This window comes from Pezoporus flaviventris, unplaced genomic scaffold (genome assembly GCF_033815535.1).
Source record: "Pezoporus flaviventris isolate CSIRO_AGI_PZ_B2104156 unplaced genomic scaffold, CSIRO_AGI_Pfla_v1 ptg000036l, whole genome shotgun sequence".
Lineage (NCBI taxonomy): Eukaryota > Metazoa > Chordata > Aves > Psittaciformes > Psittacidae > Pezoporus > Pezoporus flaviventris.
Window position 1 is genome coordinate 5777840 of NW_026892584.1, and position 20883 is coordinate 5798722.

The 20883-nt window shown below is 39.9% G+C and overlaps 2 protein-coding genes across 7 annotated transcripts in view; both read right to left on the reverse strand.

Annotated features, from left to right (window-relative positions):
* ZNF143 (zinc finger protein 143) overlaps positions 1-12016 on the reverse strand; it is a 39192-nt gene extending 27176 nt beyond the window's left edge. For all 6 annotated transcript variants that reach the window (XM_061462967.1, XM_061462965.1, XM_061462966.1 and 3 more), the window contains exon 1: positions 11862-12016. The gene's annotated coding sequence lies outside the window, so the exon portion shown is untranslated. The remainder of the gene's footprint in view (positions 1-11861) is intronic.
* Positions 12017-14219: 2203 nt separating this feature from the next.
* IPO7 (importin 7) overlaps positions 14220-20883 on the reverse strand; it is a 41248-nt gene continuing 34584 nt past the window's right edge. The window contains exons 23-25 of the mRNA XM_061462956.1: positions 19913-20119; positions 19449-19565; positions 14220-17211 (exon numbers count right to left, since the gene is read on the reverse strand). Of these exons, the coding sequence (XP_061318940.1) occupies positions 17114-17211; positions 19449-19565; positions 19913-20119 (422 nt within the window). The 3' untranslated portion in view covers positions 14220-17113. The remainder of the gene's footprint in view (positions 17212-19448; positions 19566-19912; positions 20120-20883) is intronic.

The following is a 20883-nucleotide window of genomic DNA, read 5'->3' on the forward strand; positions in this document are numbered from 1 at the left end:
ACAATCCCTTGATAGTCAAGACTTTTCTTACAATAAGAAGCAGTTAGATAATATCACAAAAAGGTTACAGATAAACAACCAAAGTTTTTAATCTTAGTATGGTTCTATGACCTGCTTTTTTATAATTCAAGGCTGAGAAGAATAATCTCATTTTTTAATTCACTTACATTTCTAAAAAGCTAAACTGCTTTTACATCTAGAATCCAGAAATCTGACCTTGAACAAGCAACTCAATGATCTCAAAGACCACAGAGAAACTCATGCTTACATCAAAACTAAGGAATAATGAAAGCAGAATTAGACCATTCAGGTACTCCACCATGCCTACAATATTTAAAATATTTGGTACACTAATTTAGTAGTTGCAAATTACACCCAAGCAACATTTCCAAATACATCCAAATGACTCTGAACCAGACGACCTCCTAGAGAGGCAGGCACCTATTCATTTCTTAGCACAGAAAAAGTGGACCCACACCCAGTTGCTGTAGCTCTGCTGCTTTTGCTGTCTGAAGTGCTTTAACCCGAGTGCTCTGCACAAAGCAGATGGGTTATTGCCAACTTTTAATGTGATGTTATACCAAATACCCACATTACCTCCTGCAACTGACCCGTAGTCTAAATCGACTTGGCATGTATGAGATTATTATTGACAATTTAGTTAACTGTTAAAAGACCAATTAATGGAACAGATATGGTCTATTAAAGAAAACCAAAAGTGTAATTTCAGGAAGGTTTTAAGCCTCCTGTGGAAAAAAGCAAGTTTTTTTCCACATACTACACTGAAACCCATATAAGAAAAAATGCTACTAAAAATCATTTACACCAATTCAGTAAGAAATATGCCTTCTAAGATTAAAATCCTACATAATATATGAAACATTAACTAAAATATAGACTTTCAATAAAAAATGGGAACCTTAAACAACTCTAAGCATTAAAAAGAAGATACAGTTAAGACATAAACCAAAATATAATTCAAAAGAGGTGAGAGAGATCCAAAGGAAGATAGGAAATTCTTGTTCCCAGCAACCTTTTGGTTATAAAAGACAAGAAGCTTTCACAGAAAATGAAGTCTCTAAAAGAAATGTAACACAACAGAAAAAGAGCCAGAGCAGAGAACCCATCCAGACTAAATTGCATTTATACTAGATTTCTTAAGAAAATTAAATAGGTACTTATTTTAAAGATATTATAATATAAGGGACAAGGAATTGTACAAGGACTTAAGAGATCTTGAGTGCAACCCATTCCTCTGCCATCTCCACATTAGTGTCTTCGGACAAGTAACTTCTTTCCCTATTACTCATTTATCCCCCTATCTCAAAATAGGGACAAAATGCTTACTTAGAACACACTTTATGAGTAAATCAAAAATGGGACAACATTCTGCAGCTACAGGATCAGCTTAAACAAGTACTCAGGTGGCCCTATCCTCAGCACTCATGTACTATACAGCAAATAAAATGAGAAAATGGATGCAGTTAAAAAAAATAAACTAGCACTAACAAAAAAAAGTTTTATTCCAGACCAGTTTGCAGGGACTGCTGCTCTGGAGGTACTGCCAGCTTGTAGCTAGCAAGTTGAATTAAGTCATTACTATATCAGCTGCTTAATGGTGCACAGAGGCTGGCTGTCTTCTTAACTGCTAACAGTGTTCTGTGTTGTGTTTTCCATTCAGTTTTCAGGACACCTAATGGAAGTAGGCTGCAAAGCAGGTAGACCATTTCACACATTGAAGAAAGGCTACAGTAACAGCAGGGACTGCATCTCAAAAGCCTTTCAGCTCAGGTCTACTTTAGAGTATCCCCTCTCATGTACAAAGTACCTTTCAAGAAGCACCAAGCATCTTTAATATACTATCTACCTTTAAAATAGAATAATATCCTTCCTCCAGGGCTTATGTCTCTTCTCTCAAGTTTGGGAAAGCAGAGAGGAAGCCAGTCAACAGACAGCTGTGAAGTCCTGAAAGAGTCAGAGTAGAGCCATTCACTTAAAGGGTCAATGGCTATTTTGGAAGAAAAGAAATCTAATAAAAGATAAATTCAAGGGCTAAAGGAGCAAAAGTATCGGTTTAAATGATTTTTACGGTGTTTGTTATTGTAGCGTGGCTGATTAATAGTTATCACACAGTAAAAAACAAAAAACATAATCAAGAGTGAACTGCTGCTGTACACAGCAGAATACTTTCATCTGTTTCAGATGATCTGGACAACCACATGATGTGACTTAAACAGACTGTTACTGTTTTCTCCCAGTTCCAACACCCTTAAAATTATCCCTTCCAATATATCCTCTTCTCAATCCCCTGTCCTTCCACTAGCCTTTTATCACCAGCTCCATCCCTTCTCCTTGAAGTACCAGTTTCCTTCTTCAGCTAGTCTTACAGAACCAAATTTCCAGCACATCCCTCTTCTCAAATACAATCCCATCTTTCTTGTCAAAATCATCTAGAATACTCCCATGTTTAAACAAACTCCTGCAACCAGTCCCCAAGTCTTGTCTTACTGGTAGTCTGCTCTATACGTCCATCACACCATTGTCTATCACCTCCTTGCCTCTTTGTCTCAAGACAGTTCATGTTCAGACCCATCTTGCACACCCCCTGTAATGGAGACTGTAGCATTCCCAAACAGCAAACCCACAGCTTTCATTCACTCTTTGGTGATACAGTAGGTATGCTCTGCCATTCTGCTGTGCATGGATGAACACCCTCAGCCAAAAGTGGATGTGCTGCTCACTTTCAGCCTCTTTTTTTCCTCTCCACTGGAGAGGACAGGCTAACCAGACAGGGCTGTGAGCTCTGAGGAAAAGGAGGGGGAAAGAACCAAAGGAGCTGTAAAGTTGGCCTATGTTTTAGAGAAATGTCTCTACCACAGAGGTGTTGCTGCCACAGCATTACCTTTTTTTCTGTGTGGTCAGACACAGGAACGGCCCAACTTGACACAGCCCTGGGCAGCCTGTTCTCATCAGACCTGCACTGATCAGGTCCCTTACAACCTGAAGTGTTCTGTGGTATCTAATCATTTTGATATTGCATAAATTTAAAACAGTATCACCATGCAGTTGGTACATCATCCATCCTGCAAATCTAGCCTCCTATCATACTTTTATTCATTTACCTTGCTTTTTTGAAACCAATTCGTTTTTACCAAATTCAAGTCTCTTCCCTTACCTCACCTTTAGTCACTCTCTCCCTTTCTTTTCTGCTAACTGGCTTATACACTGCTTTCTCCTCAGCTTACAGCAAATTTGCCTTCAGCCTTTGTCCAATCCATATCTCACCATCTTCTTTCCCTAACCCACTTCACTGCGTTTATTTCTGTGCATCTGCATCACTAAGCTTTTTCTTTAAACCTCCTGTCTGCCAGGAATTTTGTCAGCAGGAACCTGGAAGAGAAACATTTGCTTTACCCACTTCAAATATTGCACCTCATTAGTCAAAAAGCAGCTGAAACCATCCATTTTTAGGAAAACACATGAGTCCTAGGGTAGGGCCTTGGATGGCTGCTCAACAAGATTTGTTCACGTGTATGCTACTTAATCTCAAGAGCTGTCCTACAGATAAGAAGCAAGTACAGGCTTAGTTGTGAGGTGTTCATTGAAGTGAAAATTTGAGACCTGACTTTGTGAAGTCTTGCAAATCTTCACAGATGATACACAAGTTGCAGTTTTCAAAGGCACATTAATGACCACATTCTGGAAGACTTTCACAAGGACAGCAATGCAAACTGCATTCCTGAAATGATTAGTCACTGAAACACTCCTATGGTATTCATACAAAGAAAATCTTACTATCCTATAAGATGGTTAAGATATTCCCCATAAAAAAATTCAGTGTGAGACAGAACACGATTTGACTGAAAAAATCTCTGAAAACAGTGGAAGCAATAGCCAGTCGCAAGAAGTGATGCTGAATCAAGTCTCACACTATTAGTTACAAAACAAAGGCAGTTCATGATGCACACTGCAGACTTTACTATGCTTTTTGACAAAAGCTGCACAAGCGTTGTAAACCCCAAGTATAACATTGATAGGTAAAATATGCCATCCAGCCTAGTACATAGGTGCAACTTGTATTTAAAAAACCCACCAAGACCCCCAAATTCTCTGAACAGAAACAACTGTGAACTCAAGTATGCTTTAAATTTCCAACACTCAGAAACCGGGCAGGGGTGGGGAGGAAGGTAAAGAAGAGATTTTGGCTAAATATTACGGATCTTTCATGAAGACTTCATCAAGCTGCCTATCTACAGAGCACCTCTTGTATTTTTCATACATTTTTCAGCTCAATCTAGCAACTGGAAACAAGATTCTCTGCTGAAAACTAGAAATTGAACAACTAAGATCAGGTGGGATTTAGGCAGATGGAAAGCACAGTCAGTAGAAGGCATGCTGCCATGGAGCACAAAGTGGGTTTGGGGCACCTGGGAACTCTGGCAGCTTGAGGACAGCATGAAGAGACCCCATACAGTGGAGCTTGTGGCAAACAACAGCTGGAAAATAGCAGGAATTTGTTTAAAGAATAACTATGCCACTGGAGAAAGGAAAAGATCTGCAGTGACAGTAGCAGAAACTCCTCAGAGAGGGGGGGAAAAAACCTCCAAACTAAACAAAACAGAAACATACTGCTGCTTAGAGGATGATTAACATGAAATGGAATGAAGTCTGTAATAACAGTCATGGAAGAAAACTTATGGTTGTAAAGTGCAATCTAGAATGTGCAGGAAGAAAGAACTGGAAAAGAAAGTCAGAAAAAAATGCTACTCCAGACATTCAGCAACCTTGTGATTGTTCACACTCCTTGTGCAGACAGCACTAGGAAATAATACCCATTTGTTTCATTTGAAAAGAAGTATCACTTTTATTCTTTAATACACTTCTAAACAATGTACAGAACTGTTGTAATTTTATAAAACTTGTAAAAACAGCAAACAAAACCAAAACCAGGACAGCAGAATAGCAAAAGCACATAACCCCACAATGCTGAAACTTTCATTAAGGAATTTCAGGAAACTGCATTCCCATGTTTGACAAAGCTAGATCCCAAAAGAAGTTCAAATATGTCAGCACAGTAGCATAGTTAGCCTGATTAACAAATATTTGAAAAATCAAAATTAGCACCTACAATAAACATTCTGGTTAAACGCACTTCAACTGGTAATTAACATGCATCCTCCTGGATCTCAGTGCAAAAAAACCAACTGATGTAGCTGAAAAACTGACTAGCCCAAAGTTTTTTAGAGGACCCAAGTGCTACATAAAGTAATTTGACAGCTGTAAGCTTGGAAATAAAAACATAGCAGAATTAAGGCTCTCTAAAGTCTTTATATTCCCATATACACCTGTATGATAATCTTTTCCAGTTTTACACTAGAAATCTGTAGCAGGATCAGAAATGATATCCAGATCCTGGGGATGCTTTGATCAAATGCTTTCTTTCTTCATCACCAGCCCTCACCTTTTTCAGTATCTTACCATTGCATTGAAACACTGATTTCACGCTATAATTGGTCAAATCAACCTTTACTGAATAAAAATAAACTGTTAGACATTTTTAAATTTCTACATGTTTTCTCCTATAATCTTTACATCTTTTACTGTATTTTTTCTGGTCTCTTGTAAAGGCAAGCAAAACACAATTAAAAAGCAATTTCCACCACATCAATCCTCCATGGTATAAAAACAAGGCTGAAATACAAACCAAAAACCTCTACTGAAGAATATTATAACAGCAGTTGGATTCAAATAAAGGGGCAAGATACACAGTTTATTAGTGAATGACAATTATTTTCTAGACAGCAAAGAACTGTTGCGAATTATGAACCACAGGCTCTAACCCTGTCCCTGGAGAAGAACGTAATTGAGGCTGCTAGCACTGTCAGTTGCATATGTATGATGTATACTCTATGAGTGGCAGCACAGCTAACTTGCAGGGATTCATTGCCCAGAACAGAGGTTTGCAGTCAAACTCAAGGCTCCTTTTTACTCTTTTTGCAGAAACCTTTCAGTTTCACCAGAGATACATCCTAATTCAATGCCACAGTTTGGTCTCTTCAGAAATGACATATAAATGCAAGAACAAATTTATTACTGCCATAACCAAGAACAACTCTTCTGACTTCAGTGTGAACAGCAAGAACCATATTCAGCCAGACATAATCACTTTGTTCCAACAATCTTTTTCCCTTATTGTCATTACCATATATTCAATTTACATTGTGAATGCCAGCCACAAATTGTGGATGTTAAAAGTATTGTCAGAGATCAATACCTGCATTTTATAAAATATATAAACAAAACAAACAAAAAACCACCACCAGTGCAAATAAAGAATGTTTACAAATCCTTGATCTAATATTACAAGATCATGCATTCTGTGTGTCATTTCACATTGTGGGAGTGCTATGACTGCTCTGTTTTTTGAATACATGGAACTCAAGAAAGACCCACAGATCAGAAAGCCACCCACTAAGAAGTCCTACACATACAGAAAAGGCTCAGGTTGATCCCAAATATGACTTCTAACTTCACATGTTCCTTGAACGTATTAAAGAAGAAATTACTGGTTAATCAATGGAGGTCAGAGTAGTTCCATCAGTTTATTAACTGTCAGAAGTGCCGCCAGAAAGCTAATTAAACTTGAGCTGCAGCTCTGGGACTAGCAAATGCTTAGCTCAATTATCACATATGCTTTGGGCAGTACTATTACAACGGCACTGCTTCTAAGTAACTACTTCAACCACCAGCACAGCTTCCCGAGCCAGAGATTTGAAACAGATCTGGAAGTCTTCAGAGAGATCAAATTCCAAAAATCCTTCATGAAAGGTAACAAGCAATTGAGATACACAGAGCATCATTTGCAGAGGTACAGAGACGAGGATCTGGAAAATTTTACTGAAGTACAAAAAAGTATACTGATGCACCTGGTTAGGGATCAATGCACTCATGAGACCATTATTCTTAACACACTGCTGCATAGGCTTGCTTGAGAGTGGGACATATAATCTGTATAGAAACATCAAATTCAAATATAACTGAAAACACACATCATTCAGAACACTTGTGTGTGTGTATGAGATGGTTCGCAGGTGTACTGCAACAGGAATAATGTAACTCACCTACTAAAACAAGTCAGCGAGTTTCTCTCAACTTAGCCAAACTCGTATAACCTATGCTCAGTCTCCCTTCTTTTCTAAAAGCAAACCCCATTTCCTTACTGCAGACTGACTACTAATAAATTATTTTTAATTGAAAAAAAACAAAACAGTAAGGATAAATAATTATATTATTCACACTCAGAAAATGAATTTTGGGCCTCAGATGAGAAAAAAGCTTAAGCTATGATAGGTCACCTGATTTTCTGTTTTATAATTGAAAAATACCTTTAAACTTCTAAGGAAAAAGAAAAAAAATCCAACAAACTAACAAAACCAAACAACCAGAAACCTTTAAATAATTTTAGCACACATTAGTGAAATAAAGCACTAGGTTTCATTCCAAGTGGATTTTCCCCTAAGAAGTCACAAAGTGAGAAACACACTTAATCAACAAACCTGTGTTTTTAAAACTACTGGCTTTGGGGGGCTGTTTTTTGTGTGTGTATCAAATATATATACACACAAAGTCCTGGCTATACAAAGAAGGCATACAGATGATGCATGTCAGCATTGTATTCAAATTACTCCTAGAAATGAGTACTAACACCTATCTACAGCAAATGAATACCATTAACTTCTGAAGCATGTCAGGATTAATCCTTAAATCATAAACCTTCCAGTTACATTGGTGAACATTTTAAATAAAACTAGGAATGTTTGGAGAATAGGTGAATATTTAAGAAGGGCTAAAAATGCAAAAGAAATGAGACCAACTGTTTCTATCAGTGTTTTACTGTCATGTCAAACAGACTTCCAACTCTTCAGTTGTCAAGAAATCACAGAAGTCTCTAATTTACATCACCTGCAAATCTACAGAGAGTGCCAACAAAACAGGGAATTCTGAGTAGGTTGTTTTGTCTGGTTATGAGTTACTTAGTAATCTAATAACTGCATTAAAAATGTATTCGTGTTAGCCATAACAGTTAACAGCAGTGTTTTTTTTTAGTCTGTGCTTGTATTTCAGGAACTCAATGAACAGCCAATGGACTGCCAACCTTTACCCTGAAGTACAAATATAAATTGAAAAATGGTACATTTTTATATATTCTAAGAAACTCTGTGTAGTGCCATGTTAGCTCAGTATGAATACAATTAGGGTATGGGCAACAGCAATTAACTTGCAAAACCAGATCCATCTTCCAATTCTAGACATGTCTGTCATCAGAAATAAAATCCAAAAGCATTAACTCAAGAAGTGTATACAGAAGAAAACATTCAGCAGACAGTAAAAGGCAGACTGAGGGAAGCACCAAGTTAGTTGTAAGTTAACACTGATGTCAACTTTGAATACCACAGAACTTGCTGGAACTGTAAATTCCCTTCAAAATTTAGTTTATTTAACAAGTATTATCTTGGTGGAGCAGAGTACAATCCCACTATACAATTAAAAAAGCAATATAACCCAGAAAATTTTAGCAGACTTAGTCATTGGAAGCATTTGCCAGTTTAGTCCAATTTGGGTTTTAAGTACCTGATGCATGGAGGACCAAAACCATACTCCCTTTAGCAAGCACAACTAAGGGCACATCAAGTTACAGCCTTCAGGTAGAAGCAGAACCCCATAAATCCCATTGTGCCATGAGCGAGGCTTCCTTCCCCAGAAATGCAGTGTCCAATGGACAGGCACCTCCCTCTGATTCCTCACTCAATCCTCAGAACAATACCTATGCGCACCTCTATTTACAGGAACTTGCATTTCAGAGCTGAATTCTCACATTCCAGAAGAGGATCCATCTGTTCAGATCACAGTCCATCCTAAGGATCGATAATCTAAGCAGAAACCTTCTTTCCGTGCTTTGGGATCTTTTGTGGCACAAGGCACAGAAACAGACTACCCAGTTTATGCTCTTTCTTCCAGCCCAGAAGAGATTAAAACCCAAACTACCCACCAATTAACACAAAAAGAGCAGAAAGCCTGCTGTTGAGCTGTAGAAATGCACAGGAGATTTAACACAGGAATAAAGCCAGTGGCGAAAAGGCAAAGGTTGGTCTGAGATGTTATGGTATGTTCCTCAAGGAAGAGGTTACAAGTCAAAATGCAGACAGGAAAAGACTAATGAAGATACTGGGACTCCAAGAGCACTGAGACGAGTTAGATCTTCCTCGCGAGCACTTCCTTTTTGTCCATTAAAACGCCTGAAACTGGAGGAATTGCCCTGATTATCAGGAATGTGCTGTTTGCTTTGTGTGTGGAAACTCATCCAAATTCAGCTGAGCCCTATGCTTTGGAAAACAGTTTCGCAGGTGCCAATTAAAGACTCCTCAGGATTTAATAACAATGTTTCTCGGAGACTCCAACTATGCTGAGAGCATGTTTTAACCCAAATCTCTTAAAGCCAAAATTTACATGCAACAGCAAGAAAAGATCAACATCCCGCACTCTAAATGAAGCCAAATTACACCGTAAAAGAAGCAACTCAGTTCAAAACTGTTTTTTTTTAGCTTTATTTTAAAACAAAACCTACACATTTTAAGACGAATACACACACACAATGTTTTTAACTATGCCCAGAAAACAGCGTCCAGCAAAATACCATTTCCACCACCGAAGTGAAACAAAGGGAACCTTCAGCCTAATCTCTCCACACATCTACCAGACCCATGGGTGGGAAAGCAGCCCTCAGGCAGCCCACTCCAGCAGTGCAGCTGTGAGAAGGCACAGCAGCAGCCTGTGACAGACCTGTGCACCGCACAAACTACCAGTTCCCTTCTCCTGGGGAGTACATAACAGCAAAGTGTGGGCCAGCAGCAGACTGCTAGGCTGAAACAATACATCATTTGAGATATTCTAGAGACAAACATTTTGGCATCTATTACCAGGGACTATTCATCATTTCATTATTGCTGTGCTTGTCTCCTCACAGAAAAGGGATTGCCAGCTCATGACAGAAGTATTTTGACGCTGAAGTATCAAATGCTATACAGGCATGACAGAGTGAAGCTCGTGTGACTTTCTAGCTAAATAAAATTTTACACTTGCTTAAGCGTTTACTTTATTTGAGCCTTTAATATAAGGCAAAATAACTATTCCTCAGATAGGATACTAGAAATGAATTATTATTCCATTACAGTATAGAGAACAGTTTGTGAGTTATGCAATTTGAAATACATTTCTCAAAATTGTTTAAAATGCTTATTTTTACATCTCACTTAAGCTGCAATCTATTACCAAGCAGTCATATATGTATTATTTGACTACATAGTCCTGAGTTTCATCTTCTGCACTGATTCAGGCAGCTTCTAACATACATACAGCTTGAAAACGCAAGACTTTCATGAACGAGATACAAAGAAATAAGCCATCAAAATACAGTTGCATGGTACTCTGCCATTCTAAAGCCCTACGGCAAAGCAGCTAAAATCTACTGCACGGACACTACTCCTCTTAAAAAGCTACTAGGTAAGAACAAATGTAGTTTTACAGGTACAATCATCCTGAAGCTACAAAAGAAATACCTTGCACATAGTCCTCTGAGGTGCAACAGATTTACAACACCTGAAACAGAATCTTGAGAGTACTGCATGACAAAAGAAAACATTTTCTTTTAAAGCCTGTCAGGTTGCAGCTTTTGTATCACTGGAACCAGGAATAACGTTCCTTAAAAGTACTGGTATAGCTCTAGCATATAACGGCAAGTGTACTTCTTTGACAGATCAAACCAAACCCTTAAGAGATGTTATAAACAACCGGAACTGCTCAACAGCAGGCTTGCTATAACAGCAAACTAAACTAGTACGAAAGTCACCTCATTTTTCCTTTAGGAACACCGCATTTAAGACCTCATTAGGAAAAAAAAAGAAAAAAAAAAAATCTTTGCGTTACTGCAGGCAATTTTTCTAGAGAAACACCTTCTCGGTATCCTGTTCTATGAGGAGTTCGAGGCAAAAACCGATGAAGGACACAAGAAAAAGCAGCTGTGAAACGCTCAAAATTATTTTGCGTGGTATTTTCGCGAGTTGAAATGAACTAAACCAGACGGCTTTTCACGCTCCGTGTAAGGCCCTTCTCCTGTGCTAGCACGGCACCAGCCGCGCTTACGGCACTACAACACGGCAACGTCAAAAATAAGCAACTTCGTGCGAGAAAAGCGCACTGCTCCTTCCCAAACGCGTGCGGGTCGAGCCGCACGTCAGGCTGAGCAAGCTCTGGAGACAATTAACGCCGCTTTGCAAGCTTGCTCTTCGTCAGAATGGAAACGACACAATAAAAAAACGGAAAAAGAAAAAAGTAAAAATAAATCAGAAGCCAGATTCAGGCGCGGTGGGAGCGGTGCAGGATGCCCACCAGGACACCCCTCCCAGCCTTGAGGCAGCAGCTAACGGGCGCCCCGCACACACGAGGGGGCGGCCGGCCTGGGGCGGCCCGCGCCCCTCGAGGGCAAGGCCGAGGAGGGGGCGGCGGCGCGGGCTCGGCGCGCCCCGCGGTGCGGGCTGCCGGCGGGCAGGCGCGGACAGGCCCGGTGAAGGAGAAAGGGGAGGGAAGGGGCTGGGCCGCGCGGAGCAGGCGAACGGCGGAGCCGCGGCTTTATTCGTGTGGGTCGGTGCCGGCGCTGCCCCCGCTGGCTGCCCCTCGCCGCCTGCCTGCGCTTGGCGCGGCGGGCGAGGCCCGTGGCGGCGGCCCGCGGCGCCGCGGCAGCCCCAGCCGGAGATGGCGGTGGTTAGAATAAGGCACACTGGGTAAAAACACATTTATATACTAACCTCGCCGAGAAATTTTCCAACAATTCCTCCGTCCGACCACCATGCACCAGGACAGGAAACGGCCGCCTCAACGCCCGCCCGTCTCAGCACCGCCCCGAGCCGCGCGGGCGGGCCTCGCGTACAGCACCACCACCGCTCCCATTGGGAGCTCCGCGCCGTGCGTCACCGCCTCCGCTCGCCATTGGCGGCCTCCAGGCCCCGCTTTAATGCCCATTGGCTAGACGCCCGTGGTCCCGCCCCTCAGCTTCATGGCGTCTGTGTTATGCTGGGTTCGGGGCAGCAGCCGCCATTTTGTACAGCGGGGAGCGAGGGAGCTAGTGCGTCAGCAGGGGAGCGAGGGAGCTGGGCGCCATTTCCTGCCCCAGGGAGGCCGTCCGGCTGCGGCACACGGGGACGCCGCGGGCCGCTCGGTGGGCACCGCGCGGACGGAGCAAGTGAAGGAGGGGAATCCGCGGCGCCGGGCGCGCCCTGAGGCGGCTGCCCCAGGCAGGGCGGCCGGCCCCCTGCGGCTTGTCCGAAGCGGCGCGGCCCTAGGAGATGGACGCCTGAAGCTGTGCCGCCCGGCGCTAGCGCGGAGGGACCAGTGGCTTGCCCACGGCCGCCGTGGGCTATGGCCCCCACAGACGGCGCCGGTGTGTCCGGCTGGGCCTGAGGTGCCGCAGTCTCCGTGGAGGCAGGCGGTGCGCGGGGCTCCGAGCCTCGGCGGCCGGAGGGACAGGTGCTGTGCGGCGGGGCTGCCCGGGGCACGTTATCTTCTGCCATTTCAGCCCCGCTCTTGCAGATAAGGACTCTTCTTAAAGCTACGTTGAGAATATTTATCCTTAGATGGAAACGTGCACCAGGCCAGCAACGGCTCCTCGGGCAATTAAAGGATATTACAACTATTTCGGTAGATAATTGTTGAAGAAAATCCAACTGTGCAGTTAACATGAACTGTCACCCCTGACAGGATAATGTGCCCAGATCTGTAGTGCTTAATTGAAGGTTTTGAGCATAAGACATTAAAACATTTTAAGATTTTTCTGCCTCCAGAATAATAGCTCTAAATTCTTGGCAGTCAGACAGTAAGGGCTAAACCAGCTTATTCTGGAATAGGGCTAACAGCAGTTTTCCTTTCTTAGTTTCAAGTTTTCCTTCCTGTTTATTAATTGGAAACTTTCACCCACCCAGAACACAAATTATACTGCCATCACTTTGACGTACAGTAGCAGACCCAAGACAAGATAAAATTCTGTTTGGGGTTTACCAACTCTTTTATGTTAATAGATCACTCGTCAACATCTGTCAGATCCTCAACTCTTGCCCTATTCTGAAGTGCTTGCTGTTCCTAGCATCAACCTTTTGTTACAGAAAGCAGAAATATGATAATACCAAGCCAGTGATACACTATTTAAGACAGAAGCTACATATTGATAGTGAAGTAACTAGTAATCAGTATCACAACACCAGACAGCTTTTCCACATTCCTGGTTCTGGGTATGTGGAGCCCCCCGCAGAACACAGGGAAGAGAAAAAAACAGCTCAAGGAACTCAGCTTTGGCTGTTACAGACACTAAAAGCAGAATACAGTCAGCCTTGGATGTTCCAAACTTCCAAATGTTGATAAACTTGTACTTTTACATTCAGGTGAAAACTTGGGCTACTGAATTGAGCGGAAATGTGGAACTGCAGTGCTCTACCTAACTACATTTAACAAAAATAAACCAAATGCCCATGTCTGCATAGATATTCAGAGGTGGTGTTCATCCATTGTTGATCACATAGCAAAGATGAAGACAAAAGTGGGAATAGTTAGCAAGAGAACATATGTATGAGGAAGGACTGAAAAGAACACATTGGAAATGTGCAAAAATAAAACCTACTGAGAAGCTTCATGATGTTTCTTTTTGAGAGCTGATGGTGGCAAGAGGCAGAAATTTCCTTTAGAATAAAAATCAGTCTATAAAACTAATGAGGTTACTAGGCATTATTAAAATGATCTGCTTGTTTATTGTGAGGTATTTGGTAATTAATCCACTGCAGACTTCTTGAATCTTGCAGTAGTAATTCTAGGCTACAAGAGATTTGAACGGAGCTTTGCTGTACTGTGCTGACAACTATGAAAAATTCTTTTAAGGGTAGTGATTTAGGAAAAAAATGTTACTAAATTTATCGACTATGGCAACATTTAAAAACAGTGTTTGAGAAAGCCTTTTATATTTAACACAGTTAAGAGAACTGTGGTTGTGCCTGGCATTTCCCTGAAGAAGTATTTTACAGAGAAAAATAGAAAGCTTAGAGCTATGTAACTAGAACAGGACTCCAAAGTACTATAAGAATACAGCTACATTCAAAACACCACACTGAGATGAGTGAAGATAAGGATTTGCTTTAGATGTTTATTAATCCAAGATCTTCCATAATAGAAAAAAAACAGAGGCTTTAAATTTCCCACCTCTTCCTTTAGAGTTGCATTATCCTTGAAAATGGAATGGATAAGTGCAAGTTCTAGGAGGAAGATCAATTTTAAATGTGACATAAGTGTTATCACTGAAATTGATAATATTGCATCACAAAATGCACTATCACCACCAACAACAATGCAAAATTGTTTTGCAATTTATATAAATACATTTCTTGGAGCAAAAGAAAGCAAAGTTCTAAATCCATTCTTAAAAAATATGCTCCTTGCTAACCAGTCTAGCAACACATAAAAGCACCCTTGAAGTAAGACTGTATTCCTCACAACAAGATAAAATTCTTCCCTTGACTCGTAACTTGAAAAATGTAATTGTTCCAGAAATGACAATGGCACTGAAAACTGGTGATTTTCCCCTCATTTTTTCAGTATGCTTTGTATATGGAGCCTTTTCACTCCTGCTCTGTTGCATCTTCCACTGTGAGGCAAAGTGTCTCATCCGTCCTAAGAGGTTCTCTTACGCTTCTGGGGATGTGCAACAAGATAAGCAGATACCAACAAGCAGATGTTCAGAAATTATTTATGTCAAACTGGGCATTTTTCAAGGTCAAGGAATGCACAGGAAAAGGCATGCTGTAATTATGTCTGTCACTTTTTGTCTACAAAAATAAAACCTTGTCTAGAGATATCTTGAAGCCGGTGTACACCCGTACGTGCTCATAAGCTACACATTTACAAAAAAAACCAAACAGTTCTGCTATATGCACTTGGCCAGTCAGCTAAAGATTCAAAAGTACTACTGTGGTACTCATACCACTACTGTAATGGATACTCTCATTCAAGGCTTAATATTTTAGGCTTTTCCACATCAGGTGCAATATCCATCCTTTTTAAGTCCACAATCTGCTTTTAAAGTATCCCTTTGGTATTTGGCTAGGGCAACGTGGCATTATAGTCCTGGCTCAGTCTCTCACATAGCACTGTGTGCGCAGGGAATTCTGTTTGCCGAAGAAAGGCAGACCAGAGAGGAGTGACTGGAAAAACCCATTACACCTGCTCAGAGAAGTGCTAGTGGTTGTGCAGCAAATGGAAGGCAGAGCATGGTGCTGGTCAGCCCATCAAGGAAACCCCAAACCACCAATTCCTGCTACTCTGCTGATGCAAAAAAACACACCACACAAACCAATTTTCTGAAGACTGCATTTTGAGTATCATAATATATATATATGTTCATTTCATTTTTACAGATATAAACTCAGTTTATTTTAACCTGTATTTAAATTTTGGAGGCTTACATTAAATTAAGGTAGCTTGTTTAATATCCATTGTAACAGCAGGTGACATTTTCATATAAAAACAGCCAAAAGAAAAAAAAAAAAAACAAAACAACCCAAAACATTTGATTTAAAAGACCTGACACCACCGATCTCAAGGGAAGATCAGAAACCTATGGATTTTTGCTTTTAGAAAAGAAAAAGGGGGCATTTAAGCCAACCCATTCACAGCATCTCCCTGCTGGCTTCTTCATACAGTGGTTTTGATAGTGGTCCCAGAGGGATCTGTATTTTGCCTCTCTAGCTAAAATACTAGTTACTATAGCAACTTTGAAGGAAGAAAATTGTGGCTTCAAAAATGAAAGATTGGCAAAACTTCAAATACACTGTCTGGATTAGGCAGACAACAGCACACACGAATACTGGGAGTGCAGAAAGAGGGGGACTGAAATGCAAGAGTAGTGCACCAGCACTACTACACAGGCTGAAAAAAAAAAAAAAGAGTATTTTGCAGAATTAGGGGAAAAAATTACCTTTGTAGATTATAGCCCAGATTAGCCAAATTAAACTGCTGTGTTTTTAACAGACTGCATATATAGATGTTTCATCCACACACTTCAATTAACTCTGTAAGAGCAGAACTTCACACACCTTATTTACCTGCTTTAGAAAAGATAACATTTTCCTCAGTGCTTACAGTACATACCTGTATCCAAATTTTACCTTGTACAGTGCGATCTTTAAGAAAAACAAAGGACACAGAGGGTGTTGCTATTTTTTCTTTAGCAGCAATGAAATATCACTAACCCCTTTTTACATAACCAAATTCAAGTCACAACCAGAGGTGACTGCACCACAAAGTCACCAGGTACAAAACTGCTAGTTCATTTTAAATTAATACCTGGAAATTATTTTCCCCAATACATCCCTTATTTTTTATTTTTATAAACAGCAAACATTTTGCTATTTTTGTACATAGGCTAGCAGGCTTGTTTCAATATGAAAGTGCTAATTCATTTACAGATTTATCAGTTATGTAGTGCTACATTAAGTGTCCAATATTCTACATATGAACAATCTTTATAAATGGAAATGATGAAGATTAAGTAAGGCTATCTGATTACCTTATCTTATTTACATTAAAAGAATAGACACCCAATAGGAAGGGAGAAATGGGAAATAAATTGGGCAAATACTCATACTGCCACAGGTGTAAAAATCAAGTCTGCCTTTTAGCTTGTACTGTAAATGAGACATTTTGAATAGTCCTGCAGCCCAAGCCTGTTATTTTTTCTTCAGAAAAAGAAAAGCTGCCTTCATGATGTCCCCTCTTGATTTCCAATTTCCAAAGTGTGTCATTTGAAGCTTTAAATTCAGATTCTTCCTATCTTCAATAAAACCTCTAGTTTGCTTTCCAGTATTAGGTTGCATGACCAGGTCCCTCTTCTGGGGCTTTTGTCCAATCTATTTATCAATTAGCTTAGAGTGAGTTGTAGATAACATGAACCAGTTCTGGAACCACTATTGGGAGGAACACAAGCTCTTCACTACAATCACACAGTAGCAGGAAAAGTGATAATTCAATTCATTCCTGGGGCAGGGCCTCCAAAATTAAATGAAGTTGGCACAACCGGAGCATTGAATTTGTATCCTCCATGCTTTTCAATCATTTTGGATTCTAAAAGCAAAAAAAACAGAAGGAAGATATTTTAGTGTGTGTGTAGGGGGTGAAGACAGATTAAGATTTTGTGACTGACCGTTTTGAGTCTCTCAGAGATAGAGGTTTAACGTTGGGTTAGCCAAGAGAGTAATCAGCACCCACAAAGTGGAAATGTGCCAGGCCCCAAACAACAGATGGACTATTTATTTATCAATATTGTTATGCTTAAATTAACTTATCTTTTAAAAGCCCACAGTTCAGCTTTTGGGCACAAGTTTGTAATTTTTCACATTTCAGAAATAGGACCTGAATGGATGGTGGACTTCTAAACTTGCTAATAGTCACCCAATTCTTTCTAATTAACATTAATAGACTTTCCAATCAAATCAGTAACAGAGCACATGTACAAAAAAAAGCAATACACAGATATTAACTAACTATTCCAGTGTTCCTATCTCAATTCAACAATACAAGCAGAGATAGCCACTGAAGCACATGAAACAGGCATTTTAGTATACCCGCATTTCCTCACCCACAGCCAGGCAGATAATCTGCAGTTTAGGTTACTAGACCATATAACACAATTCTGAGAGAAAACCAGCAAGTTTATCCTTTTCATTTTCAACCAAAACTTAAGATCTTTAGGCATCTGAGGCCCACATATCCATCACTGCAAATAACAGTGACAGTTAAGCTGTCTGGTTTTATTAGCTGCATATTCTGTCCTTCAAACATTACTGTAACACTAGTTTTCACAAGCTCTAATACATGGACAACTGAAAATTAGATTGGTAATTTATGTTGTTCCTCTACTACAATCTAGATAATACTGAAGGTGGTTTATATTATTCCCAGGTCAAGATAACAACACTTATTAATGTCTTAAAGTCCTAAAGTCTAGGAGCTTTCTCCTACCTCAAAACAGTTGTAATCTCTCCCTCTCTGGGAATACATCTCATTATCTAGAGGATCTGCATTTTGTCTCAGTTTCTTTGGAAACAGGCCAGAAAAGTGCTGCCATGGCTGATGAAGGACAGGAGGAGAACATGACCTGGGGAGCATTGTTTTGTTCCCTCCTGGCTCCATAGCGCACAGAAGACAAATCTCTTAGCTTATGGAAATTCTTCTTACCTACATTAGAGATAATTATATTCCTTCTAACAGGATGTCCCCATATGTGGTAGGTAGCCCAAATGGGGTATCACTATGCTCTGATAGTAAGCATGATTTTCCTGTAATTATCTAGTTTCTTGAGTTAAACTTCACAATCTGAACTTAACTTGCACTATGAATAAGCAGCTGAAAAAGAAAACAACAAAACAACTCAATTCTTTTTCATAAAATGCACAAGTAGAACATAAACCTCATCAGTATGTCTAGAGCTTAACAGAGGTCACAGGGAAACTATGTTATAACCATTAAAAGTGGATCATTCTGGACACTTACAAGCTTTGTGAAGCAATTTAGTCTGTTTTCTGACAAAAAGTACTTATAAAATCTGCATTCTCACTACCAATCTTTTATTGAAAGATTTCTAAATTTCTCTTTTTAAAAAATCTTGTAGTAATTGCTCAGTAAGATGCAGGATATGGGACTGGACTGATCACTTAAAATTTAGCCTTGACTTTAAAGAGCAATATATATTGTCTTATCTCAAACACCTGAGAAAACTGGCAAAAAAAAAAAAAACAAACCAACCAACTTCCTCCCCTGAAGATCTTCCCTCTTTCCTATATTTTTAAATCTGTACTATCTGTATTGAAGAGTAACAATCTGAAATATTTAACAGGCTTGATGATATAGCTTTACAGATGGCTTCTACTTGCATAATTTGATACTCTTCCACCCACTGTCTATCAATATCTATCCCAGCCGGACTAGGTCACATCAGGAAATAAGTTATCAGCCACTTGATGTGTCTTTCACCACAGCTAGAGTTCATCCACCTTCAGGTAATTGAATAATTTGTTTCCAAATCTAAGCCACTATGACAAATATGCTTTTACTGGCCACTTCATTAAGTCATTTCTATCATTCCTTACACCTGTGGCATGCCAGACAATCTGTGTATTGAGGCTTTGTGAGCTGACAGTTTTAAGAGATTTCAAACACTTCTGGAGTGCAAAGCAACCCTGCTTTGCTGAAGACATTATCAGGCTTGAATTACAGACATTTTCTGTGTTATGCTTCTTGAGCACATAAACAGCATTCAAGCAGCAAAGGAAGCAATTAATGGTAGAAAGGGGAAAAAATACCATGTGCTGCCCGCCTCTGATCTGCCAGAGTTGCTATGTCCTGCAATTGTTTTCTTTGTTCTTCATTAAGACCCTGTGTCAAAGCTTGGTACCATGCAGGGTTACGATTCTGAATTGCTGCAACAGAATGAACACATAAGCAAAAGGAAACTGTTCATTAAAATGTTCTGTAACTCAAAGCTTACTAACTCACTCCCATTTTAGTCAGAATAATGTTCGGTTAGGGTTACGCAAGTCAAGATGTTTAAAAACACAAACTCTGATCTCTTCCATCATAAATTCATTAAAGCATCTCCACCTGCTCTTAAAGTTTAATGACTGCTTCCACTTTCCAATGACAGAGTTTGTTCACAGCACATAGTGGAAAGCCTGTGTGGAAGCTTTCAACAGGTTCTAGTTCACAATGGTATATGCTAAAGTTAAAATAGAATTTGTTAGCCAGGAAATGAAATAAAGTTACTTACTCTGAAAAATTGTCTTAAATATCTGATACTCATCAATAGGGTTGTCTTCATCATCAATAATTGTGGAATAGCCTTCCAAAGCAGTCTCTTCAGCATCATCTTCTTCCCAGTCTTCGTCATCTCCATCTTCACCTGCCTGTTTTGCTAGAATTTCTAGATATTCTTGACCATCTTCATCAATGTCATCTTCATCACTCCCCAGTTCCTCTGAATTAAACAGCACACAAATATAAAGTTTATTTCAAGAATAGCAAGAACAATTCTGTAGGAAGATGGCTAATTATGCAAAACAAGCAATGCAACAGCAGAGTGCAGACTAGAAAGGGGGAAGGCTCATTGAACTCCTCTCCTAATGCCGTTATCTACCCCACCCAGACACTCTTCCCTCACACCAACTGTGCAAGTGGGAAAATTTAATTACCACAAAAAAGTATACAGAAAAATGTAAATCCAGATAGTTTGGAACAGCTCTTGATAAAACTTTTAGCAAAACAATATTCGTGCTCCAAAGAATGTCTGAAATAATGAAAACACTTTTAAAGGCACATTCAAAAGGGCTATTGAAAATAATGCTTCAGAAATACAAAATGTAGTAGTATGGATGACAATATAGTTACAAGTCCAGAATTCAGCAGCAGAGATGAAAAAGAAACTGCTTTAAGTAGATAGATGAAAATAGATATTCCTTGGATATGGAAAACTGTTCCAAACAATCACTCAGAAAGACACCAAGTTGATGATGGAAAGATAAAAATAGGAAACATGAACTAAAACCTTAAGAAAAGTATAGGGAAAGGTGGAAGAAAGAAGCAGGGGGAAGTTGTAGGTAATTTTGAACTTCATATAAAGAAGATGGCAAATAATGTGAAAGCTTGTGAAATAACTATATGAAGAAAGTCTATAAAGGCTATGAAGTTGAGATTGTGGTAATCCAGGGGAGACGGGGGAGGGGAGAAGCAAAAAAACCCCAA